The 27,145-nt window shown below is 39.5% G+C and overlaps 1 protein-coding gene across 3 annotated transcripts in view; it reads left to right on the top strand.

The window, feature by feature from the left end:
• Nucleotides 1–27,145, top strand: part of Dusp16 (dual specificity phosphatase 16) — an 83,564-nt gene that overhangs the window by 38,719 nt on the left and 17,700 nt on the right. For all 3 annotated transcript variants that reach the window (XM_052175105.1, XM_052175106.1, XM_052175107.1), the window contains one exon: nt 16,138–16,301. In XM_052175105.1, coding sequence (XP_052031065.1) covers nt 16,138–16,301 — 164 coding nt within the window. The remainder of the gene's footprint in view (nt 1–16,137; nt 16,302–27,145) is intronic.

Here is a 27,145-nt window from a genome sequence, read left to right as displayed (position 1 = left end):
GACCTTAACAGAAAGTTGCTACCAGGCAGATACCAGCTGTAACACCCAAGAATGGTTTTCAAAATGTGGCCTAGGAAAAGATATTAATAGGTATTATCATTTTCCACCTTTGGTGCTTATTAGAAGGAGGATACAGTGAGCTTGATTCTTTATTGGCAATTAGTTAGAAACATAAACGTGTTAGTTTTAAGAGCAATAGTTTCTTGGTGTACAAACAGTTTTAAAATGTCAATACTTTGAAACTCCATGCAGATTTAGATGAGATTCCTGTATTTCCATTCTTTGATACATTTTTGCTTCAGTTTTCTAGGAACAAGGATAGTTTTTTTGTCCTTGTCCTCCCCTGTGCCCCAGGTTGTCTCTAACTACACCTTATATTTATGCTGTGATTTTCTCGGGTCTCTGTATGTATCTTTAAGTGAAGCCTACCTTTTAGAGAATGTAGCTTATATAATTCTGTGACTATGGTTATATTTTGTCCTGTCTCTGATGATAGATGTGTGTGTGTGTGTGTGTGTGTGTGTGTGTGTGTGTGTGTGTGAGTGTGATGCTAAGCAGATGTTCTAGCAGTGAGCTACCCAACCCCGGTCCTCTCACCCTGATAGGCACGTTTTAAGGGTGTATATAAGAAGAAGGTTAGATATAACAACTTTTGAGTTCCACTAAGGGTAAATTTGGTATTCAAGTTGTTGTAGCCACTGTGATAGACTTTGCTTCAGATGCTATTAGGGAGGGCAAGCTTTGTGCTCTCAGTTCCCTAACCCCAGAATGCAGAGGCTCACTCATGTTGAGCAAGCACAGTATTAACTGAATCACACTCCTAGACCCAGTCTTTAAATATCCCACCTTGCTTTCTTGAAACATTTTTCCTGTGGAGAGCTTTGGCCTGACAACCTGGTCAACAACCAGTTATTCTGTAGGTGTGTTCACAGGGAATTTCTAGAGAAGGTGTCTTACTTGGCCTTTATTCCCTTTCTGATGGGCATTCCTTTGTTTTCTGAGAAGGTTCTTATCAATCAGTTGTGACTTTGGGAGTGGCACTCAATGAGCTACAATGAAGAATACAGGTTCTCAGTATAACCAGCTGGACACTTTATGACACACGGAGTCAGAACATCTCATTCCCATTTCATACAAGAAATGTTTCCTAGGTTTGTGGAGTGCTGCATTAGTGGGAAGTGTGCCTGTAAGGTGTGTGCAGACGTTACTGCAGGTAGAGCGGGCAGGATGCAGCTGCTCTGCTCCGCACTAGTTCTAGTGTGTGTTCCTGCTGTTTGCCCCACAGAAGGAAAACTCAGGCTTGTAAGAATTCAAAGAATACAAACACTTAAGCTTTAATATAAACCTTTGATATTGACAGGAGGAAGGGCTAGAAGGAAGAAAAGCAAGACTGGAGCAGTAGAAGAAAAGAGAGGGTGCTTGGAAGGAGTCAGGGTCTTCTGGTGGACTCTGGCGACTTCGGTCTCAGACAGTTTTCTTGACATGCTCCTTGGAGCTGAGAAGAGCAGGGACTGTGTTTTTTCCCCACTGTTGATGGTTGAATGTCTTTAGAAAAGTGATGTAACTAGAGTTACATTTTTTGGTTTTCTTCTTTCCCAGCTATCAAAAAATAGATATTCAACTTACTCAGAGTATTTTTTGTGAGAATCAATAGTACACATGAAATCTGTTTTAGTAGTCTTTTTGAAGGCTATCATCATTATGAACTAGAAGACAAAATAATCTGTTGCTAACATTGACTTATGATCAGCTATTTATGGTTTGCTAACCTTAAGAAAACTTAAAAAAAAAAATCTCGTTTCTTGGCATTCACATTATAATCTTAGTCTTTTTGCTGTTGTCCTTATCTAAGAGTGCTAGGTTTATTTCTGAAATAAAGGAGGAACTGAAAGAAAGGAAGGGAAGGAAGGAAGAAAGAAATACAGAGAAGAAAAAAAGAAAGAAACCTTTTATCTCAGGCTTTTATTTTATATCAACATAGAAAAGATGCAGGAATGACTTAATTTGATAACAAGTAGATTAAAAGATAGCATACAGATGAGCAATACTTTCTGTTACATTCTCTTAATCCGAGTTTTTTTTTTTGTTGTTTTTTGTTTTTGTTTTTTTTTTAGTTTGTTTTTTGCCTTTTTGGTCAGGGGTGACACACACTACATCTATGTCATGGTCTTCCTACTCCACTGCTGCCACTTTATCATATTCCCCCAACATGTGCTAGCATGGCGTTCTCAGTCTTCTTTCTCAGCTTGAGTGTTGGAGGGTTGCGTGGGTGTAGGCATGCCTGGCTCTCTTCCCCACTGATAATAGCAGAAGGGCAGCTTTGGATGCAGTGCTATGATAGGTTAGCTGCTTACTGTGTAAGGTCCTGGGGCTGCTTCATCATCCCATTGCTTCTAGAAGGAAGAGGAGGATTGGCCTACATACTCAGAGTCTTTCCTTTTGTTTTCTGTGATTATGGATATCAAACACAGCGTGAATGCTATGCCTCTCAGATATACACTAGCTCATTTCTGCCCTGGAATGAGTGACAGGACAACTCTACAGCAGATAAATCTCATGATGAATAACAGACTTCAGCTCTTTCACATACAGATGGTGATTCAGTAACTCCTCCGTGCTCTCACCATGTGCCTAAGGCTCCTACCTACAAGTATTTCCAGAATCTTCTAGACTTTTCTTAAGTCTAGATAGGGAATTAAGGGTATTTTTTATTTTTCTTTCTGTTTTGTCTTTTTCCCCCTTGAGACAGGCCTTTCTGTGTATACCTGGTGGTCCCGGTGGACCAGGCTGACCCCAGACTTACAGAGATGTTCCTGCCCCTGCCTCCCAGATGCTGGGATTAAAGGCCTGAGTCATCATGCCTGGTCTAAGATGCTTTATTTGTTTGTTTGTTTGTTTGTTTGTCTGTTTTCTTAACATACTTCCGCCAACTACGCCACACCTACTCCAACAAGGCTACACATCCTAATAGTGCCTCTCCCTATGTGCCTTGGGAGCTGGTTTTTTATTCAAACCACATCTGTCATGTAGGTGCCTGTTACTGAACCAGAGTCCTCGAAAGAGCAGCCAATACTTTTAACCACTGAGCTATCTCTCCCAGGATACTTCTTCTTAAAGACCTTTTCTAGTAACTCTTTGTCAGCCTCTTGTGAATTTTAGAGTCATGATCTTCCACACTTTATGCAATGAAACAAAGTATAAAAATTATTGTAGATAAAAATTCAAATCATTAAATTATTTTAGCCAGAGGGGCTTATCAAATAAATGTGTAATTACTTTATCCTTTGGGAAACAGTCGATTAGAGTAATATAAAAGAAAAATATTAAGTATTTTGTGTGAGTCTTAAGTACATTGCTATGAGTTTTATAAACATTAAGTCTCTGAACATAGCTAAGATTTTAAATTACTGTTTGCTGTGATTAAAGGAAAAATACTTTTTTTTCTTGTGGTTTTATATAGTATAGATTGACGTGAACAAATGTATATTTGTAGACCCTGTATTTTAAACAGGAGTCTAGAGTGATTTAATTACTATTAATAAATGTTGCGTTTCTGTGTAACAGAATTAATTACTGTGTTTCCCAAGGAAATCATAACGCAATTTTCTGGTTACAGATTTTCTGTCTGAGATGTTATTATTAATTCTATTACATAGTTCTTTGAAAATGAAAGAGCATTTTTCAGTTATTCCATACCAAACCATGTAACATGTTTCAGTAAAAGCTTCAGTTATTCAGAACTGGTTGCTACTTGTCAAAAACAAACAACCAAACAACAAAAACAACAAAATTTTAAACAAAACAAAAACTCCCAACTGGCAGTGACTCAGAGTCTCTGAAAATAGGTATATTTACATATACAGGAATTATTTACCCCTAAAAAACAAAGAGCTGAGGGTTTCAGCTCAGGGATAGAACATTTGCCTAACATAGATGAGATTCCAAAGTTAATCTCAGGATGAGGTAGGGAGTTTGGGTGGTGGAAACCGGGAAAGGGGATAACATTTGAAATGTAAATAAAGAAAATACACCCCCCCCCAAAAAAAGAAAAAAGAAATCATGCGGGGTGGGAGGGTGGGGGGGTTATTTCTTTGTTTTTTATTTTAACAACTTGAACCAGGAAACCATTATGCTGAGTGAGATCAGCCAGGTACAGAAAGATAAATGCTACATCAGATCCACTTATATATTTAGTTATAATAAAAAGTTATTGAAATAGAAAATTGAAACCAGATGTGGGGTATGTTTGTAATTGTGGAAGCAGAAGCATCAGGAGTTTAGGGCGATCTCTCCTGGGCTGTAAAGACTGTTTAATAAAACCAGAAAGGGAGTGATGGGGTGATGCTGATTGAAGGATACAGGCAGACCTTTTCAGTTATTAGTTGAGTGGTTTTCTAGAGGTCACAGCGTGGGAAGTATAGTTAATAACGCATTATATACTTGAAATCTGCTAAGAGAATATAATGTGTTGTTTTTATATCCACAAAAAATAAAGTATAGTAACATTTCAAAATTTATATCAAATGGTTACTTATAAACATGTAAGTTTTACTTACAAGTTATACTTCAAGAAAACTAGAAGACTTCTTGCCACATATTTGCCTAGTGTTAAGTCTTAGTTCACATGAAATTGTTTAAGTTATATTGTCTTTCATGCAGTTGTTACCAGTGACTAAGACATCATGCCTGAGACTCTGTCTTTTGATAAAATGGACTATAGAGCCAACTAAAGTACTTTCTTGTTTTCCTCATTCTGATATTTTTCACAAGCCAAATACAGTTACCTGGAAGACAACAGTGACATCAGTCTTTTCTTGTCCCACTTGTGTCCTTCTGCTCTGGAGAGATGCCAGGTCTAGGCATATTTGGCTTTTTCACTGTGGGCCTTCAGAATTTAATGGGCACATCTGTGGTTGTGTTGTAGATTGGGCTCTAGGGAAGGGGCCACTAGGAAAGCAAAGGCTTGTCCCTGCCCTTGAGAATCTCCTAGTTAATTTGGGAAACATGTCTAATCAGAATGAAACAAAGGAAACACATGATCATGTGCTTTGTGATGTGTGATAAGACATGATTCACTGTGTAGTCTGTAGAAATAGAGGGAGATTTAGTCACAACAATGAAATTGTAGTTGAATCTTGAAAACAGTAGTATTTGAGTATGGAGGTTCCTTTGAATTCAGTGGGGGAGAAGTGCAACGTGATAGCTAATGGGGAAAAGCTCCTACTATACACACAAGAAAAAGGTAACCTAAATTCAGTCTTCAGAACCTGCATGAAGGTAGAACTAAGTCCACAGAGTCGTTCTCTCACCTCTATATATGTGCCATGACACACTCCCCTTCTACAAATAATATATACAGCCAGGAACTAGAGATATAGCACAGGTAGTACAGTGTTTGCTTAGTGTCCACAAAGCTCTGGATTTAGTCCCCAGTACCACAGACAATGGGTGCGGTGACACACACCTGCCTGTAATTCCAGCATGCAATAGGCTGACACAGAAGGGTTGTGAGGTCAAAGTCAGCTTGGGTTGACTTGATTAAAAACAACACACAGCAATAAAGATAGATTTAGAGGATTGATGAGGAGACTGGGGGGGGTATTTTTTTCCTGTAAGAAGGAAAAATGGAAAAATTGATATTAAATTATACATGCTCTTTAAGCATGAGTTTATCTAGATGTGGTGGGCATTGTGAGCTGTCAGAGGTTTGCTGTGGCATCTGTCACCTCTCAATCACCACTAGATCTTTCTCCTGTCTGTAAGAAGTCTGCATCTTCTGTCACCTCAGTCTAGCCAACACCATCTCTTTCAGAAGCCTCTTTCTAGGAGCCTCTAACTTGTCTCACATTCTCTGTCTTGCCACATTCCAGCCCATAATGCACAGTTGGAGCCAAAGTTAAATATATTTTATTTCCAGATTGCTTCCCTTTTCAGTTTAAAATGTGTCAGGAATCTTAGGATAAATTATAGACTCCTTAAACCACTTTAACAGTGGCTGACTTCTGCCTGCCTTGACTTAGCTAAGCTACGTTCTCTGTCCTTTTCCCTTCTTCCTGTCTCTCTCCTCTATACTCTCTCCCCTCTTCTGTATCATCCCTTCTTTCCTCCCTCCCTCTTACCCTCTCTTCCTTTTCTCTCCCCCCCTTTTTAGATTATCAGTCTTTATCCCATTTGCAGCCTTATGGTCTCTGGACTTCCATAGAAAACTTTTTATTCTCTGCCTCTGAAACTATTTCTCTGCCACTTATCTAGGTATCTCCTACATTTAGTTTAATTTTAAACTTCCTGGTTACAAGGTACAGTTGGTTACCAGTTTTTTTGTTTTGTTTTGGTTTCATTTTTTGGTTTTGTTTTGTTTTGGTTTTTTTTTTAGCTACCAACCATAATTAATTTAAGTTTTGATCTTATAATTATTTGGCTAAAATTTGTCTGACTAAATTGTCAACTCCAGAAAGGGCCTCTGTCTTGGTCCACTGGTCCTTTTGCTTAGCACTATACTATGTCCACATTACAGCACATGCTCACTAAATGATTTGTTTTTTTTTTTTTTTTTTTTTTTTTGAGACTGGACTCTGTATGTAGCACTGGCTGTCCTGAAGCCCTATGTAGACCAGTGTGGCCCTAAACTCGCAGCGATCCCCTTCCTCAGCCTCCCAAGTGATGGGATCAAAGGTGTACATCATCATACAAGACACTCACTCACACTCACTCTCTCTCTCTCTCTCTCTCTCTCTCTCTCTTTGTTTTTTGGATTTTTGGATTTGTTCCCCCCCCCCCTCCCCGAGATAGGGTTTCTCTGTATAGTCCTGGCTGTCCTGGAACTCACTCTGTAGACCAGGCTGGCCTCAAACTCAGAAATCAGCCTACCGCTGCCTCCCAGAGTGCTGGGATTACAGGCGTGCGCCACCACCGCCCGGCTCATACCAGACTCTTGAGTGACCCTTTTTTCTTTCTTGTTCTTTCTGAACTCTGGCTGGCTGATTCAACTCAACTGTTCTGCCTCAAACTCCTCTTGGAGCTGACTGATTTAATCTGGCTTCTCTCTTGGCCTCTGACTGAATTGCTCTGCTTGACCTTGTTACTTTGGCAATATGTTCTAATCTTCTGCCTCCTTCTCATTTTCTGGCTTGTTCTGTTTTCACCTGTTTTAGCTTGTTCTCTCTCTGCAACCTGTCTCTCTATCATTGTCCTGGTAAAAATGCCTTCTTCTCTCCTCTGCCCCTGTTCTCTTAAGTAGTATCTCCTTCCTGTCTCTTCTTGTGAGAGTTGTGGAGGGGGATCCTATTTCTTGACTTACTATATCAGATCTTTATTTGATTTGTCACCTTGCCTACCCCTCAATTAGACATCATTGTTTGGGATTAAATGTGTATATTAGAATCTTGTCTACATTCCAGCTAGAGTAATTAAAGGTGAGTGCTAAGGGTTGAGCCACACCACACCTAGAAAGAGGTCTTTTCAGTAAAAAAAAATGCGGTGTCAAGGTTCATAGTGTGATCAGTATTCTCCAACAAAATTGTCTCTTGGTTGTTTTAATTGTTGCTTGAGTTATTGAGTAGGGATCATTTTTTTCCCTTGCTGCTTTTTGAGGTCTTCTATAAAATTGTAAAGTTGGTCAAAGAGGAGGACAGGGTTTCATTGTCATTTGCACTAACTGTAGATTAAACCTAGGATCAAATGCATAATGCTATGTCACTGAGCTATACCCCTAGCAGTTATCTTTTTAAGACAAGGTCTCATTAAATTGACCAGGCTGGCCTTGAACCTGCAGTCTTCCAGTTCCAGCTTCTAAATAAGTAGGATAATGGGCCCATTCCACCAGACCCAGCTAATGACTGTTAATGAGAGTAGAATACACAGATTGTCTTGAGAGCTTCCCTGAAGTAGATTAGGAAGTTTTGAGCTGCACATAGAAAGGTGCTAGAAATGGCTTGTATAGTGAGTGATTCTTGACTGTGTGTGCGCTAGTTAGTAGATTTGAGTGAATCATTCTCTCTCTGGAGTGAAGACTTACATTTACTTTTCTCTTGATTCATAGAGTTACCTTGATTTATAATCGTATTTCATTTTATTTTGATAATCGCTTAAGGCACTTCCATCAGCCACCTTGTCCTCCTTGGGGTGTGATTGTAAATGTTGTCTTAGAGGTTTCCTAAGGAATCTGCATTTGATTCCTTCACCCACAAAGATAGGAATCCTGGGCCACTTAGGATATCTAAGAAAATTTGTATGTTAAGTATTTATAAAAGTTCCCTGGGTGAAACGTGTAAGAATGCAGTGTTACTTTTGGCTGATCAAAGAAGTGGCATTCCCTAGAACTACCTCCTTTTCCCCTTTGGTAGCAGATGATTATTTTCTTGCTCTGAGCCTTCTCTCCCATGCCAAGAGTCTCTAGGACATTGTAGTGTACAAATAGGAAACAGGTTTTGTGTTCCCACCCATGCCAATGTAATTTTTGTCTTTGAATGGAATCAGGAAATCCGTTTTGAATACTAAAAATATACAAGACTTGCGTCCATCAACAGTTATTCATTATAAAAAGGCAAGATTCAATAAACATTTGTTGAATTCTAATTAGATGCTAGGCACTATGTTAAATGGTGAAGTGATAAATGAGTGTTATTCACAGTAAATTATAGCTTGAGACATAAGACAGGTCAATACACGTAAACACACACATACACAAATTCACAGTTATCAGATCATTCATAAATTCTTCTCAGTCACCAGTATCAATTTTGGAAAACTCACTTTTAGTTTGTGCATGTGTTTTGTGGTTTTAAAAATCAGGTCTCAGGTGGCCAAGGCTGCCTGTGAGCTCGCCATCCCGCCAAGATGACCTTATACTCCTGCTCAGCCTCCCACTTGCTAGAATCACAGATACGTGTAACCACACTAAGTGAATTTACAGAACTGCTAAATGAGATGCCAGCCAGACAACTCAGCAGGTAAAGGCACCTGCCATGCGAGCCTGGCAACCTGTGCTTGCTACCCGGGAACCATGGGAAGGTGGAAAAAGAACCAACTCCAGAGTTGTCCTCTGATCTCTCCAATTAAATTAATCAAAATTTTTAAATTAAAAGAACTTCTAGGGGAGTGGGGGGGCTAGAAAAGGGGAAATCATTTGAAATGTAAATAAATTATATCGAATAAAAAAAATTAAAAAAAAAAAGAAAAAAAAAAAGAACTTCTAAACTATTGAGATCATATTCAGAGACACTACTTAGGGGAGGATGTATAACCGGTCAGCATTTAATACAGTAAAGGAAGATTATATTACTATTTTAGCAGTCAATATATGTATGTATTCAGAAAGTTTTCATACAAAATGTATTTTATTGGCCAAAGTAAAAAAAAAAAATTGGAATATACTGTTGTAGAAGAGGTGTCACTTGTGCTTGCCTGTGGTTTTGAAGAATATACGAAATGAATTGTAAGAATTGACTTGACAGGTACTCATCTAAATAAAAAGTACAGCTTTCTATGTTAGGTACATATAGGATGGTGATAGGGACAATTGTTGGAATAATAGGCTGGGATTATATTGTCTCCCTGAATATCTTTAGATCTCATTTTATAGTTAGGAAATAACATTGTTGAGTGAAATATTAGAAAAGTAGAACCAGCACATTCCCGTGCATATGCATCTGTCCTGCCATACACTGACAGGCAATGGCCAACCTGTTTTTAACTCATGGAAATTCTAACTCTGAACTCCACAATCTCTCCACAGGGCTCACTAGACCACCTCAGGCAAACCCACGCTTGGCCACTCTACCTTTCTCTCTTGAACCCAGACAAGCTGTGTGAAGGAAAACTCAATACAAACTTAGTTAAGAAACAGTGGTAACTCAGTCTCTGGGCACAACAACTAAAACCTAATCTTGTAAGCCTTATTAAAATCTGATTCCCCTGGTGGAGAATCCTTGTGGATCCACCATGATACTGGGAAACTCTAGCAGCTACATCTTACCCCTCCGCTGCTACTTGCCCAGTAATTGGCTCCTTTATTCATTAGGGGATTGGTTCACAAGAACCGTACCAGGCCCATCCACAACATAACATCAAAGCATTATTTTGTAATTTTTATATGGCAACAGAGTATAAATAAATAAATAAATAAATAAATAAATAAATAAATAAGAAACAAATGGTTTTGGAGGGGTACTACTGAATTTATTCAAGTATAAGGATTTAAATTAAAATAGTGTAATAGGAGAAAGGAAGAGAGAGACATTCTGAAGGAAAGTCACTATGCCAGGTTCCCATGTGAATGCTGCTGAGGTGATTGGAGGTGGGGGAAGTGAAGCAAACATGACCAGGATACACAAATAAGAGGGAGATTTTGGCCTTGAATTTTGGCCTTTGAATCTTGGTATCCATAGATCTTTTAATTGAAGTGACCAAAGAGGATTGAAATATTAGATTGCAGTTTAGAGCATTAAGGCCAAACGTTGAAACTGAAAACTATGGCTTCCAGGTAATAAATGAACATATGTGGACTTGTTAATTTTTGCATTGAGGTGTTAAATTTGGGTTGTATTCCTTTATTTTTGTTGCAATCTTAAAACCTTTTAAAAAGGTTACATCAGCAGGTGTTTTGCCTTCATGTATGTCTATTCCTGGTACCAGCAGAGAATGTCACACTCCTCTGGAGCTAGAGTTACAGATGGTTTTAAGTAGTTAGGTGGGTGCTAGGAATTGAACCTGGGTCCTCTGGAAGAACAACTAGTGTTCTTAACCGCTGAGTCACCTCTCCAGTCCTTGTAATCTTTTGAAAGATCTTTGTTTATTTGAAGCATTTGTTAAAAAGCCCTGGAGGTGTGTATTTAAGGTAAGTTGTTTCTAGGCTCAGTTGTGTATTGTCTGACAGGTTAAATGATCAGTAACTCAGCATTTTCTAAAAACTAACTTAAACTGTACTCTCAATATGATCAAATATTATATGCATGTGTGTAGATTCCATATACATCCCAGTATTTTATAAAAGGGATATATGCTAAACCCCAACAAAACCAAACTAGAAGAGAGACCACCTCTAGAGGGAAGGTCTGCTGCAGTACTACTACATTCTAGAATCAGCAAATAGGGGAAGTCTGTTTATGTCACAGAACATTTTGTTTTATGGACTCATCAGTTTCATTTCATCTTAAAAATGATACAAACACAAATAATACAAAAATGATTTAAAATTGAAGTTAAATTTACATATGATTTCTAGGAATATGTTTTTTCAGAAAGTAAAATTTTTATATAAATACCACTTCTGTGTATATATATCCATAAAATTAATTTAGAAGATGGGGTATATGGTTTTCTTTAATTTTACCTCCCATGTTAGGCAAGTCTTGTCACTTAACAAAGTGCCAGTGACTTGTCTGTTTTGAAGAAAGCATGGAGTGGAAGCTCTCTTTCTCCTTGCAGAAAATTAAATTCAAAGTAGTTGACATTCATCATTGATATGGTTAAAGGGATATGGTTTGATTTTTAGAATTTGAGACTTAGAAAAGTTGAGACGCTAGATACGGGCGTATACTCCTTTAATCCCAGTATTTGGGATTAAAGGGGGATAAATGTGGGTGCAGGGGGATTGCTGCAAATTTTAAGCCTATATAGCCTATAGTGAATTTTAGAACTGTTATGCTTACATAGTGATATCCTGTCTCAAAAATAAAACAAAAATTAATTCACTAAAAATGGGGTGTTATTGCACTGCAGTAAAGTGCCAGTTTTTTTTTAATTACGTAAATATTTGGCTTTTAGAAAAATAACTTTTACAGCTGATTACAAATGAACCAAGAAAGAGAAGTAATTGGAATTGTTTAGTAGAATCTTAGGCATTTTATTTTACTTGGCATATTTTCTCCCACCGCAATGTACTCTGGTACTTCGTAGTGATTTTTTTATTCAGAAAATAATACTTTTGATTAAAATTGTGAAGGAGGGGCCATCAGGGAAGGACTTTTTCTTGGCTGAGTGAGAATACAGGGACATATAAATGTATATGCCTTTGAAGCCATAGCAAATGTATTCTCTGCCCAAAGTAATATATTTTTATTTCTACACATGCACTCTTTTGGTGGATGGTGGAAGATTAACAAGCAGCAGCAGCACTGCAGTCTGTCTGCTGTTCTTTCCATCTCCATTCCTCTCCAGACCGGAAGCCTGTGAATGTGTCTAACTGCCTGGTAAACACCTGAGAACCCCAGGGAGGAGTGCACAGCTATTCTGAAGTCCAACTGTGTATTAGGGACATACATTTGTGTTACTACCATTTTACATTTTCTACATTCCCAGCTGATAAACAGAGTAGAATATAGGGTGGAGAGAAAGTTGGTAGTATTAACAACAAGACAAGTCTATGATAACTTTTAAAATATGGCTTTCTACAAGGAAACAAGGTAGTGAACTGCTATTACAGGTTTTGTAATACACTAGCATGGATTGGTTGGGACAGCAAGCTTTATAAGAAGGTCAGATAACCTTCTGCTTTCAGTTTGTATCTGACAGCTCTTAGGAACAAAGTATAAATGATCTGTGTGTTTTCTTTTGATGTAGCTCATGTTTGCAAGAGAATCTTTGAAAGGAAAAGGGATAGTTTAGATATTTTGAAACTCATTTGCTGATGAGGCCACAGACCGTTTCTAAAGGTTCAGAGTAGATCTTCAGTGTCTAATCTGTTAATTAATGAAATGAAACTGGAGTAACTAGAATACAACAGTGAATGAAGGTCAGTGAATGGAAAACAACTGTCAATGAAAGAGGATGTGAGCAGAGAGGATGTTGTCATAGATAAAGAGCAAGAAAATGTACTCTTTGGCTGATGTATTTTCTGGAAGTGCACAGTTCGAGACATTTCAAGCCAGACTGAGCACTAAATGAAAGTTCCAATTTCATTAATATCTATTAAATATTTCCAAGTCTGACTTTAGTGTACTAAATAATAGTTGAAAATACCCAAACAAACTCATGTTTTATTTAGCAGCAAAGCTTCCCTGGCAGCCAGTGTATGCAGTTCTGCCTTAGTTGCTTGTGGTTTCTGTCCTCTGGAGAGAGCTGGAGAGCTGTCCTCCGTGTATAGCTGGAGAAGGGTTAGGGAAGGGGTGTGAGGGAGAAGTCAGCCATCATACACACCTGCTGTGTGCTGGACAAGTGTGGCTGCTTTTGGGTCATCCATGCTCCTTGCCATAATCCATAGATAGCAAGACTGTCCCTGCCCACACAGGGAAGTTAGAATAGTTAAGAAGTGGACTCACACCTTAGCTCTGCTAAGTATTATAGAATGTACTTCTGAGCCTCTGTGTTCTTGTATATAAATAGGAATAGAAATGACATTTATTTCATAGCATATTTAAAGATAGAGATGATGCCTGTAGAATCAGGGATGGTATGGTAGGCCGCCCCTGTTATCCCAGGTCCTCATCATAATTTGAGTTCAATATATTCTGTTGTTAATTTTCAGTATGATTATTTACAAACTTAAAATGTAATTCAAGAGGTTTTTTTTTTTTTTTTATTCTCTTTCTCTGAGACTATTTTACTGGAACATGGTTCTGTTAGTTTTAAATGACTGATGCCTTATAAAACAATTGTTAGGTTGAATAACAACATATAGAAGTTAAAACTTTAATCATACAATTAATTATAAGATAGTACCTATTGATTGGTATAAGCTAAGCAAAGAAATGTGAAAACCTTCACTATGTTGCTGTAAGATCAAGTTGCAGGGCCGTACCTAACAGCAACTGTATTCTATAACCAGAAATACTGAGAGAAATGCTAAATAGTGGACACCTGTGAGCCCATGCTGCAGGCCCTGATCATCTTCGATTACACTTGTAGGCAGAGGAAGCCTGGCTGAGGGCAGTCCAGAAGTTCCAGTCTAGCACTTACTTGTATAGAATGCCAGTAGCAGGTACAGATTGTAGAGGGGTTTCAATGGTTCAATCAGTTTGGAAATGCTTATTTGACTTAAGTAAATTAAACCACTTTCTTTGGAGATAACATTTTTTGGAGTCCTTACTAAGTTAATAGGAGCTATGACTCTATTGGGGAGATGAGAAAGGGAATATTTCTCTAGTTTTTTTTAGACAATTCCCCTATGTCATCTTCTTTCAGGACACCAGTGCTTTGTAGCACCCTTGGGAAATGTAACCGCAGACTCTAAGGCTGAGTCTCTGCCTTTTCACTTTGTGTCTTAGGAGATCCTAAAGAGGTGCTAGGATGGAGGATGACTGCTGTCATGGAGAAATACCTACTGATACCTGCTTGAGTGTTTGCTGTGTGTCACACAAAAATACTATAGACATGCCAAGTCATCCTTTTAGAGTCATTCTTATATATGAGAAAACAAGGGGTTGGGGATTCAGGAACTTTGCCACATCGTGTGTAGAATGTGCTGAGCTGGTGTGAACTTGGATACAGGAACTTGCTTTTCTACTTTCTTGGGCTCTGGGCTTGTATGTGGCTGTGTGGTCACATGGTTGGAAGCCATATTTAGAAATGATGAAAATAAAACACATACAGGTACAGATGTTGAGGGCCTTGCCATCATACCAAGTAATTTGGGCTTTCTACCTTGTATCTGGTTCACCTGCTCTGCCCACCAGTTCAGTTCAAGACTGTTTCAACTGCTTATGTGTAAGAACAGTTTTACAATTACAAAGATGTGGACTGGAGGTAGGAATGTTGTCTTATATTTTGCTGGTACCTTAATTGTTGTTACAACTTCCTGCTGTTGTCACTCACTGCTTCTGGTCCTGGACTGAGCATACAGAAATATGTGTCCAGTTGAGTTATCTGTGAGTTGAACAGGAATTTTCTATAATTCTAATCATCAGTGTTCCTGAGTTGAGATATTAAGAGGTAGCAGTTTCGACAGTAAGGGATTTTGTCAAAAACAGTTTGGTTCCTGTGTTTTCGTTTGGATAGAAAGGAGTATTTATTTAAATTGGAAAGTCCTATGAAACCTTAGTCATGCTTTTTCCCTTCAGAGGCATTCAGAGTGCTACCTGGATTTCACTATTGAATTGTGGCACGATTTTGACATCTACTGAAGGCTGTGGGCCAGTACGTTAGAAATAGAAGGGTGGACCACAGGACTGGCATTGATGAGGTGGCTTAGTAGGGAAAGGAAGGCCTTTGCTATCAAGCCTGACAACCCTGAGTCCCATCCCTAGAGCTCATATGGTAGAAAAAAAGAACTGACTTCAGCAAATCCTTCTCTGGCCTCCATACCCCCCCCCCCAACCCACTTTTTAAAAGAAAAGAGAGGGGGGAGAGAGAGATTGATGGAAAAAACAATCCTAAGTTCAAAATCTGAACCCAAGATTCTTGCCACAGGATTCCTGTACTCTGAATGATATAGGATCCAACATCACTTGTAGTGCTTAGAAAAATGAACAGGAGTTCTAGAAATCAGTGATAATTCTGGAATAACTGCTACAGAATTGTAGTAACTGGTTATGGAGACATTTTTAAAGAGTAAGGTATGCTTTTGATCTCTTAAGGAAAATGATCAGGCAGGGTGGTACAACCTGAATCCCAGGACTCTGGAGACAGGTTAGAGGAATTCAAGGTCACTCTCACCCACAAAGTAAGTTTGAAGGTTTCTCAAGACCATGTCTTATCCCACGCCACTACCAAAAACTCTTCTGTATGGTTGAAAAACTTAAAGTTGAATTCCAGAAGAATTTACATTATTTTTATTCTAAAAAAAGTAACATTCAATTATCATTTTTTAAAATATCCATTTGTTTACTACTGTGAATAATTATTTTTTACTTCTTTGCTATTAAAATCCTCCTTAATGTCCCATAAATACATTTGTATGGAGAGAGAAAGGGGGATCATATGTCATAGAGTATGTGAAGATTTAAGAGACTGTCAAAGCAAGGCCGTCAATGCCCTCAGAGCTTGCCCATCCGTAGTTCAGCCTGATATGCTGAAGTCAGTGCCGGATTCTACATCAGTTTTAGCATCAGCAGCTAAAGGAAGAAATGTGTGCATAGACAGTGTTACCTGCGTGGATCTGTACCATCTGGTTTTTCTGTTTTAAATGGTTTTAATCAAGTAGTTCCCAGAGGGCTGGTTTATTTTACTCTGTACATGGCATAATCTTACAATGTTTATTCTCAGGTGGGTTTGCTGAGTTCTCTCGTTGTTTCCCTGGCCTCTGTGAAGGAAAATCTACTCTAGTCCCTACCTGCATATCTCAGCCTTGCTTACCTGTTGCCAACATTGGGCCAACTCGAATTCTTCCCAATCTCTATCTTGGCTGCCAGCGAGATGTCCTCAACAAGGTGGGTGCTTCAAAACACCTTTCTTTGTGTCTGTCAGAGCAGCTGGAAAGCAGCAGCCGTCCATTATCTGTCATGGAATGTTCAGTGACCCAAGAAAGGGGGGACATTGTCAGTGTGACCCCTAGCTGCATGTTGCATGTCTTTACAGTGTTACTCTGATGGTATTTATTGCCTTATGACACCCAAATTGCTGCTTGTTTTCCTCATAGTTCTAAGAAACTTGAAATACAATGGGATTATTTTATTTTGTTTTTCATACTAGCCTTGTCTTCTTGGACTGTTAATTGTTCTATTACTGTAATTGGGTGTCCTACATTTACAATGAATTGATTTTTTTCTTGTATCATACTAGAAAGGGATTGAGGTTGGCCTTTGGATTGAGGAAGGCTGGTAGGAGAAAGGGGCAAGATGGTCAAAGATTGTAAAGACAGAGATTTAGATGTGTCCTCTGTCAGTTCCACTGTGTCTGAGGCTAGCTGGAACAATTTGTGGAGAGAGGATCATTTATTCTTGCTGAGACGCTGTGGAAAGCCCTGACCAGGCATGTGTGCCTTGTTAGAGAATGCATGCATACTGGATGGAGGCGTTTGTGTAGAATGCCGCACCCAGGACTTCAATCGGGTTCTCCAGCTTACATGCTCTTCAGCAGGGGTGTTAAAAAAGAAAAGTGCTCTTCCTATTTGGAAAAGTAACTTTTCTCTAAAATCTCTTAATTTACAATGCCACCAATTGAAAAGGCAACTGGATTTTTCAACTCTTTGTTTGGTTTTTGGTTTTTCAAGACAGGATTTCTCTGTGGAGCTCTGGCTATTCTTGAAATCCTCCTGTCTCTATCTCTTGAGTGCTGGGATTAAAAGTTTGTGCTTACCATGCCCAGCTAAACAGTCTTTGTTTTCTTTTAATTTTATTTATTTAGTTAATTTATACATGCACCATGCCTGGCATACATGTATACATGTATGGTGCCCATGGGAGTTTAGAAGGTGACAGATCCCATTGGAACTGGAATTACAGATGATTGTGAGCCACCATGTAGTTACTGGGAATTGAACCTGGATCCTCTGGAAAAGCAGCCAGTGCTCTTAACTGCTGAGCCATCTCTCTAGCTCTGTTTTTTCAACTTTTAACCTTAATTCAGTTTAATTCAGTTCTTGGTGATCTGTGAGTGCTACCTTCCTTTGTCTTTTTCTTTTCCTTTTCCTTTTTTTTTTTTCTTATTTTTTTGCTACTTTCCTTTGAAGGCAGCACTTTCCTTAGCATTTTCTTCTTAAAGGAAGGGAATAATCAGGCTCACAGGAATGTATGCAATGGCCTTCTTAGGATATAGAAAACAAGATTTTCTAGGAGGAATAGACCCCATCTTTGGACATCAGTGAGATAGTTTTGCTATTGTTTTTCCATCAAACCTCGCTTCTGTAAGATTTGCCTACATAGTAGATTGGGCTTTGGTGAGATCTGCCTACTTGAGATGTATATGAACAGAACCTTTCTGTTGGGGTCACAGTGCCTTTGAGCATGTGACTACTATTAGTCCAATTTTAGAAATAAGTAAACTATATTACAGAAAGCAAAAATTACTTTCTGAAAGTCATATGTGTTCCTGTGGCAAAGCTAGAAATGTTTGGCTTATTTAATCCAGGTTAAAAACAAATAGAACTGAAGCCCTAGGTAAGGTTTCTATTTTTTCTTGATATACCTTAACAGGTCAGTCAGCACAAATAATTGTTACATATTATTGTACCGATTTTTGTTTTTGGCAATAACTCGTTGGTTTTTCTCTGTTCCCTTTTCAGACTTAACTGGCTTATTCTTGCCTTATAAGGCAAGAACAGTCAAAACAGAACCTGGGGTGAGAATAGGGAAAGCTAGCTCTCTGGGTCCACTCCTTGCCTTGCCTTATAAACAGAGCGTGTGGAGTCTTTGTGGGTGGAGAATGAGCTTATGGAAGATAGTTGTTGGGACAATAGTTTCAGCCTGACGCCCACCTGCTGTGCACCGCTGCACTAAGCTTCTGTAGGACCTGTTGGACAGTGGGGAGGGAGTACGAAGGAGCACGGGACAGCAGCGGAGCAGCTTTGAGACCTTGGACAGGAAGTAGTCTTTGATGATGAAACTCATTGTTGACAAGAACTTTTGAGCCAAACATTTTAGAGATTTAGTTAAACACTTTTATTTTGCTATGAGAGAAAATTTTTATTCTGAAAATATTAAATGAACACACAACATGACCCCAGTTTGTTTTTACATTTTTGATGTTGTTCTTTGTATTGTTTGTTTGTTTGTTTGTTTGTTTGTTTTTTGAGACAGGGTTCCTCTGTGTAACAGACCCAGCTGTCCTGAAACTTATTTTGTAGAGCAGGCTGGCCTTAAACTAGAGATCTGCTTGCCTCTGCCTCATGAGTTCTGGGATCAGAGGCATGCACCACCATACCTGGCATCATTTTTACCTGTTTCTTTTCAAGTTTTATTTTTCTTAACAGGATTTATAAGCCCAGGCAACTCTGATTTTATTTAGTTGAGAGGGACTTTCAACTTCTGATTCTCTTGTCACTTCCTTCAGAAATCTGAGATTGCAAATACATGGAACAGACTTACTATCTCACAAGCATCATAAACTAAATCATCTTCCTGTTCAACTTCCAGATTTAAGCATTCCAGAAACAACAATCTATGCTTATTTTTCTTGAAGATCTCTGAAGGTGACATTTTAATGATCTGCCATAATATGTTCCTTTCTATTAAATTTAAAAATTGAAGTTATTTGAAAAAAATCTAGAATGATATTGTCTTTAGTAAAGGTTACTATTGTTAAGAAGAAACACCATGACCAAAAGAAAGTTGGGGCAGAAAGGATTCATTTGGTTTATACTTCCATATTGCTGTTCATCATCGGAGGAGATAGGAAAGGCACTCAGGCTGTGCAGGAACCTGCAGATAGGAGCTTGTGCAGAGCCGTGGAGGGGCGCTTCTCAGCCCGCTTTCTTATAGAACTCAGGACCACCAGCCCACGAATGGCACTGCTCGCAGTAGGCTGGCCCTTCTGTATCCAACACCAATTAGGCAAATGTCCTGTAGGCTTGCATTCAGCTGCTTCTTATGGAAGCATTTTTTTTGAATTGAGGTTCCCTCCTCTGAGATGATTCTAGCTTGTGTTGGGTTTGCCCAGGACAAATATAATGTTTTTAATAGTAAAAAAATAAAGGGTCAGTCCAGGAAGATGGCTCAGTGGATAAAGGCACTTGCTACCAACCCTGCCAATTTGAGTTTGATATCCAGAGACCACGTGAGGAGAAGAGAGAATTGACTCCTATAAGTTGTCCTTTATCCTATATTTGTACTCTGTGGTGTGCAAATATATACCCAAAATAAATAAATGCTGTGCATACTTACACGCACGCACACACACACACACACACACACACACGAACATGCATATGCATGCACATAATAATAATATGCCACTAAAATGTGTTAAATGTAGATATTCTCTTAGGAGGCTCATAGCTAATGTTATAGATGAAATATAATGGAGTGCTAAGTTGTTGAAGATAGGTTGACCCCAAATTTCAGTTCTATACTATACATTTAATGTACTTGGCTCTTAGCCAGAATAATAACTTACATTTGTAATTTCAACATTAGCTGCAGACTAGCCTGAGCTGTATAGTGAGATCTTATCTTGGCACTGACAAAAAAAGAAAATAAACAAGCTTAGGCTCTTTACACTGTTGTATTTAACCCACATAGGATTGGGATTTAGGCTGCCCCAAGTTGTTATCATTTACCCAAGATTTTGTCATTGGCTTAGGCAGCAGAGATCTGTTTTCTGGAAAATGGGATTGTTGGCTTTGATTTTTCCAAACCTCCTTTAGTAAGGGTTCTTACTTGCCTTAACCTCCCTTCCAGCCCGCCACCCAGCAGAGGCAGTGGAAAGGAAAGGTCAATAGGGCAGAGGAGGACATGGACCTGCTTAGATATAGTTCTTTGGGAAGAATCCAATCTTCGATGTCCTCAGTCCAGTCCACTAGCAAACACCAAACACGAATCAGCAGCTGCAGTCCAGCCCACTCAGCAAATGCCATGCACAAATTAGCAAGGTTAGTTCAATCCAGAAGAAACCATGAGGCTTGCCAACTGGCCCAAGTCCACTGTGGAAGCGGCAAGAAGCCACAGGAACCTCATGGAGAAGCTCTTAAGCAAGTTTCTGTGAAGTCACCACAGGTGAAGCTTAGCAGCACACTGTAAAGGCAAATGCATGCTGCCGGCTGTCTGGCTGTCACCCAGGGCTGGTGGACCCCAGCAGTCTTCTGGATCATAGTTGAGGGTTTTTCCCCTCTTGGTTTTTCTACAACTAATTCATTATCAGTGGGTGATGTTCAGTAGAACTACAAGCCACATACATAGTTTAAAATATTCTAGTAGCTTTATTTAAAAAGAGGAGATAAAATATTTTAAAACACAACCATTATAAAAAAAAAAGGTATGTATTTTATGTTCTTTTCCTTGTACCAAGTTTTTGAAGTCTGCCATGAATTTTATACTTCACATCTTAGTTCAGAGTGGTCACACGTTAGACGGTCAGAGCTGTGTGAGGGAGACCTGGGTGCCGTAGTAGGTAGCAAGGTTAAGCTGTTAGCATGAACTAGTTATTTTGCACATTTTAAAGGCATGCCTTTTGTTTAAACTCTATGAGAAGTGACTGGCTGCAGAGTATCCCTTTCCTTCCTCTTACACTGTTGTTTTTGTTTCTTTAGAATCTGTTCTCTTATTCTCTGGTGTTTACTAGTTGGAATGAGAACAGTTGATTGTACTGTATTAATGTCAGTCGATGCGACTGTCAGGTTTCATATCTGGAATGGGAAAAGCTTGAGACTCTAGTTATCTGAGGTGAGGTTTTCCTCTTCTGTGTACTAGGCAAGTGCTCTCCCACTGGACTGTTTCCCCCTCAGGTTTCCTTATTAGCTTTCTCCCTTAGCCCTTAACAGAGTAACTTTTCAAATTTTATACTTAAGTACTCCAAATATTCTGATAAATTACCTATTGAAAGTAGCTTGAAGCTCTTTTGTCTGTCTAGAGTGAATCACTTAAGCTGTCACTAAACTATCTGCCATTAGCATTCTATGTGGCTTGTTGTGGCCTTTTAACATGCAATTTTGATTTTCTTCACCATGCTATATTATTTTGCTTCTGGTAGGACTAGCGCTTATTTATTTATTGTGTATAGGTGTTGGGTAATAGCCTAAACACAGCATTGTCTCTTGGGTTTTTTTTTTTTTTAAAGATTTATTTATTTTATATGTGTGAGTACACTGTCGATCTCTTCAGACACACCTGAAGAGGGCATCGAATCCCCATGACAGATGGTTGTGAGCCACCATGTGGTTGCTGGGATTTGAACTCAGGACCTCTGGAAGAGCACTCAGTGCTCTTAACCACTGAACTATCTCTCCAGCCCTATACACAGCATTGTCAAGTGTTGATTTGGGAGTTTCTTGGAGAAATATCTGATGTAGGAAGATAAAAAGATCACCAAAAGTATCATTAACAGCGTTGCATGTATCATGTGCAGAATACCATACATGAGCATATTAGGTGTTTAGATAAGAAGACTTATTTGTTAAACAATAATTCACATGACAAGGTGACTCACAGCACAATTCCCAATACAGAAGCAGCAGCACATAATGGCTGAAGAGCTTGGGGAAGAAACAGTTTCGTATACCAGTTCTCAACCTAACTACTCTATCGCTTTAATCAAGTTACTAAATCTTGTTTTCTTTCCCTGACTCAGCACTCTGATGTTCAGATGAAATGGCCTGTTCTGTCTTACAGGGTGGAGTGCACTGTAGTCATCACAGCAGGCTGCAGTGAGGCCTTCAGTATGCCACAAGACTCCACGATCTTAGGAATAGGTTATAGAACCCGTCCTTGAAATTTAGGCTTAACTGTAGAAAGAGCTTATTTCATAGTGTAGAAGACAAACTTAAATGAAAAAAAAAAAAATGACTAAAGTGCCGAATGAGATAGTCCACGCCTGTAGCTCCTACACTGCAGAGGCTGCGGCAAGACAGCTGAGTTCATAGAGTGCTCCAGGCCAGCATGAGACATATAGAAACATGGGATATATATAAAATCTAAATCAAGACTTTTTTCAAAGAAAAAAATTTAATGAAAATTATGCCGTGAATGAACCAGCGGGAAGATGGATCGTGAAGGCTGGCTCAAGGATGCTGTAGCACTGACAGTGGAGCTCAATGGCCAGCGTTCAGAGGAGCCGGCAGATGGGTCGCCATGGTCAGAAGCACTGCTGTAGCTTGGTGTGGCCTGGGAGAAAAGGAGGCTCAAGGAATGGCTATAGGAGTCTCTCATTAATTAAACAAGTGATGTCTTGCGTGCGCACGCGCGCACACATGCACACACACACACATACACACAAACACACACATTATAATATTAGAATTAAATGTTTGTTTTTAACTCATAAATGCTACTAATTTTTTGTTGTTGTTGTTTTCTTTTGAGACAGGGCCTTGCTTCACAATCCTGGTTGTCCTGGAACTTTTGTGTAGACCAGGCTGTTCATGAACTCAGAGATACTCCTACTTCTGTTTACCAAGTGCTGGGATCAAAGATGCGCACCACCACACCTGGCTATAAATACTATTTTGAACATCTTTCATTATGTATTAGAATCAGAACCCGTGTTTACAATCATGGTTTTCACTTTAGAGGAGAATCCTTTCTTAATTTTTGGCCTGCTTTGTAAAGTTTAATTGTCCCAGTTTAGTGCCAACTAAGGGGAAGTACAGTTTAAGTTAATGGGAAATTTACAATACAAGCCTCTTGAGTTTTTTTTTTTTTACAAACACACATACATACGTATGCATGTGTGTATCATATATCTTCCAGTCTTTTTGTAAGAAAGAGTAGAGAGAGTATCATTGTGGAGCTCAGGCTAGCTGGCCTTGAACTTGTGATCTTGCTTTAACCTCCCAGATGCTGGGATACAGGCATGTGCCACTGTGCCCAGCTACAATCTGTTTTAAAAATAAGATAAAGTTAAATAATATTTAGTGATACATTATATATTACATACTGCATGTTCTCACACTGTTGCTTGCACTATGATATCCTCATCATCAGCCTTAATTAGCAGGAAGAGTTAAAGCGGGGCGGGCTCCAGGGAAGCAGCAGGAGAGTGAGGGAGTGAACTGCAGTGTGCTGGGCTGTGCTCCTCAGGTTCAGCATTCAGAGATTTAGCCCACTCGGAATTAAAAATGTGCAAAAAGTTATATGTGTGCTAAACCTGCACAAACTTCTCTCTGCCATTACTCTGGAAACAATGTAGTATTGCAGCTGCTTACACAATGTTTACATTATATTTGGCACTGTCCAGAGATGACTTAATGAAGATAAAAGGAGATACCCAAAAGCTGTGTTATTTTCATAACGAGATTGAACATCCAGTAATTTTGTTATCTTCGGCAGTGTGCGCCAGGCCCCTGGATTCTGCAGAATGGCTCTCCCTCCGTCTAAGCTTCATGTGAAGGCTGTGGTGCTCTGCTCCCTCAGGGTCCTCTGGCTTCATTCCAGTGCTGGTCTCATTGTTTTCCTCTGCTGTGTGGATGACTCCTCTTTTTGTTATTGATATTTTTGCAACTAACTGCTTATAGACTGTTCACCTCCGGGTCACAGGGCCTGCTGCTCATGCCCCAGAGCATGCGCTAGAGTGCACTGATGCATGAGCAGCCCGAAATGATGACTGTTCAAATCCTTACAGCTTTATGTGTAAATAGTTGCAACTTGATGCAGGCAGTTTACCTTGTCCTTAAAAATTACTTCAGCACAGTTGGTAAATGCTTTCCCCCATGCTGTTAATTTATTTATAAATCCTTTTTTAAAATAAACCTGGAAGACTCAGGTGAAACAGTCTTTTATAAGTTATAAAATGACTGGACCATAATGTAATAGTATTATTGCTTCTCAAATGAAAGTGTTTAAGAAACATCTATGGAGATTATTCATCAAAAGATACTAATATTTCTTCAGGTGAAAATTCTTTGTTTAGCTCTGTACCCCATTTTTAATAGGGTTATTTGGTTCTCTGGGGTCTAACTTCTTGAGTTTTTTGTATATATTAGATATTAGCCCTCTGTCGGATGTAGGGTTGGTGAAGATCTTTTCCCAATTTGTTGGTTGCTGTTTTGTCCTTTTGACAGTGTCCTTTGCCTTACAGAAACTTTGTAATTTTATGAGGTCCCATTTGTCAGTTCTTGATCTTAGAGCATAAGCTATTGGTGTTATGTTCAGGAACTTTTCCCCTGGGCCCATGTCCTCAAGGGTCTTTTCCAGTTTCTTTTCTATTAGTTTCCGTGTTTCTGGTTTTATGTGGAGGTCCTTGATCCACTTGGAGTTGAGCTTAGAACGAGGGGATAAGAATGGATTAATTCGCATTCTTCTTCATACTGGCCTCCAGTTGAACCAGCACCATTTGTTGAAAAGGCTATCTTTTTTCCACTGGATGTTTTCAGCTCATTTGTCAAAGATCAAGTGAGCATAGGTGTGTGGGTTCATTTCTGGGTCTTCAGTCCTATTCCATTGGTTCACTTGCCTGTCACTGCCAATACCATGCAGTTTTAAACACTATTGCTCTGTAGTAAAGTTTGAGGTCTGGGATACTGATTCCCCCAGAAGTTCTTTTACTGTTGAAAATAGTTTTAGCTATCCTTGGTTTTCTGTTATTTCAGATGAAATTGAGAATTGCTCTTTCTAACTCTATGAAGAACTGAGCTGGGATTTTGATGGGGATTGCGCTGAATCTGTATATTGCTTTTGGCAAGATGGCCATTTTAACTATATTAATCCTGCCAATCCATGAGCATGGAAGATTTTTCCATTTTCTGAGGTCTTCTTTGATGGCTGAGAAGCACCTTAAGAAATGTTCAACATCATTAGTCATTAGGGAAATGTACATCAAAACCACCCTGAGATTTCACCTCACACCAGTCAGAATGGCTAAGGTTAAAAACTCAGGAGACAGCAGGTGTTGGCGAGGATGTGGAGAAAGAGGAACACTCCTCCACTGCTGGTAGGATTGCAAGATGATACAACCATTCTGGAAATCAGTCTGGCGGTTCCTCAGAAAACTGGGCATGACACTTCCTGAGGACCCTGTTATACCACTCCTGGGCATATACCCAGAGGATTCCCCAGCATGCAACAAGGACACATGCTCCACTATGTTCATAGCAGCCTTATTTATAATAGCCAGAAGCTGGAAAGAACCCAGATGTCCCTTAATGGAGGAATGGGTACAGAAAATGTGGTATATTTTCACAGTGGAATACTACTCAGCAATTAAAAACAATGAATTCATGAAATTTGTAGGCAGATGGTTGGAACTGGAAAATATCCTAAGTGAGGTAACCCAATCACAAAAGAATACACATGGAATGCAGTCACTGATAAGTGGATATTAATTAGCCCAGAAGCTCTGAATACTCAAGACACAATTAGCATATCAAATGATTCCCTAGAAGAAGGAAGGAGAGGGCCCTGGTCCTGGAAAGGCTTGAACCAGCATAGTAGGTCTGATAGTGGTTGGAATCAAGTTGGTAACAGGAGTGACAAGTGGTTGGATTCTGGCTATGTTTGAAAGTAAAGCTACGAGTTTTCGAGTTTTCTGGTAGATTAGATGTCAGATGTGTATGTGCATGCGTGTGTATGTGTGCATGCACGTGTGTATGTGTGTGTGAGTGTGTGTCAAGGAGAAAGGAGATGCAGCTGGCAAGTGCAGGAAGTGCTCAGTGACAGACACACCAAGTGTTCACTGTCTGCTAAATTTCCAGGTAGACATTCTGGGTAGTTGGGTGAAGCTTTGAATTCAGGATAAGGTCATTGAAAGAGGAGGTATACATTTGAGAGTCATTATCATGTGGACAGTATTTAGTACTATAAAAACAAGATCATTAAGAAAACCTAAATGGAGAAGTAGATTAAGCCATGGGGCAATTAGCATTGAAAGTCTGGGATCCTAAGACTATTCAACAAAGGGTTCTTAGGAATAAAGAAATAAGAGACTAGTAGTCCAGGAAGCAAGTGAATGATATTATCCAGGAAGAGGATGAAGTTAAGTCTGCCAGATGGTTCTGTAGGTCAAGAAGATGAAAGCTAAGAGCCGGCCATTGTATAGGACAACATGGAGATCAAGGGTAGTTTATGATCTGCCTCTTGGTAGAGGGGTGGGAATACCTGTGGGATAAATAAGTGCAGGCAGCATCAAGCACAAAGGAGTGGGGATGCCAGTGCAAGCAACGCTTCCAAGGAATGCGGTTGAAAAGAGAAGCTTAAGGCAAAGAGAATTTGTTTTTATTTACAATCCAGCCATTGTCCGCCTCCCAGTACCCCTTTCCACAGTTCCTCAGCCCACCCAGTCCCCAGAGGATGCTCTCCCATCACCAGACCCCCTCACCCCCTGGGGCCTCAAGTCTCTTGGATTTGGAGCATCTTTTTCCACTGAGGCCAGACCAGGCATTCCTCCACTGTATATGTGTCAGGGGCCAGCTAGTGAATGCTGCCTGGTTGGCAGCTCAGTGTCTGGGAGCTCCCAGAGGTCCGGGTTAGTTGAGACTGTTGGTGTTCCTATGGGGTCTCCGTCCTCCTCAGCTTCCAGCCTTTCAACCATGGGGGGGGGGTCCTTGATTTCAGTCCAATGGTTGGGCATCTGTCTCACTAGCCGCTGGTTGGGCCTCTTAGAAGACAGCCACGCTAGGCTTCTGTCTATAAGCACATCATAGCATCAGTAATAGTTTCAGTCCTTGGTGTCTCCCTATGAGGTAGATCCC

Source organism: Apodemus sylvaticus, chromosome 2 (genome assembly GCF_947179515.1).
Source record: "Apodemus sylvaticus chromosome 2, mApoSyl1.1, whole genome shotgun sequence".
In the NCBI taxonomy this organism is placed as follows: Eukaryota; Metazoa; Chordata; class Mammalia; order Rodentia; family Muridae; genus Apodemus; species Apodemus sylvaticus.
The sequence above is the reverse complement of the archived record's forward strand: the minus strand, read 5'-3'. Positions and strand labels throughout refer to the sequence as shown.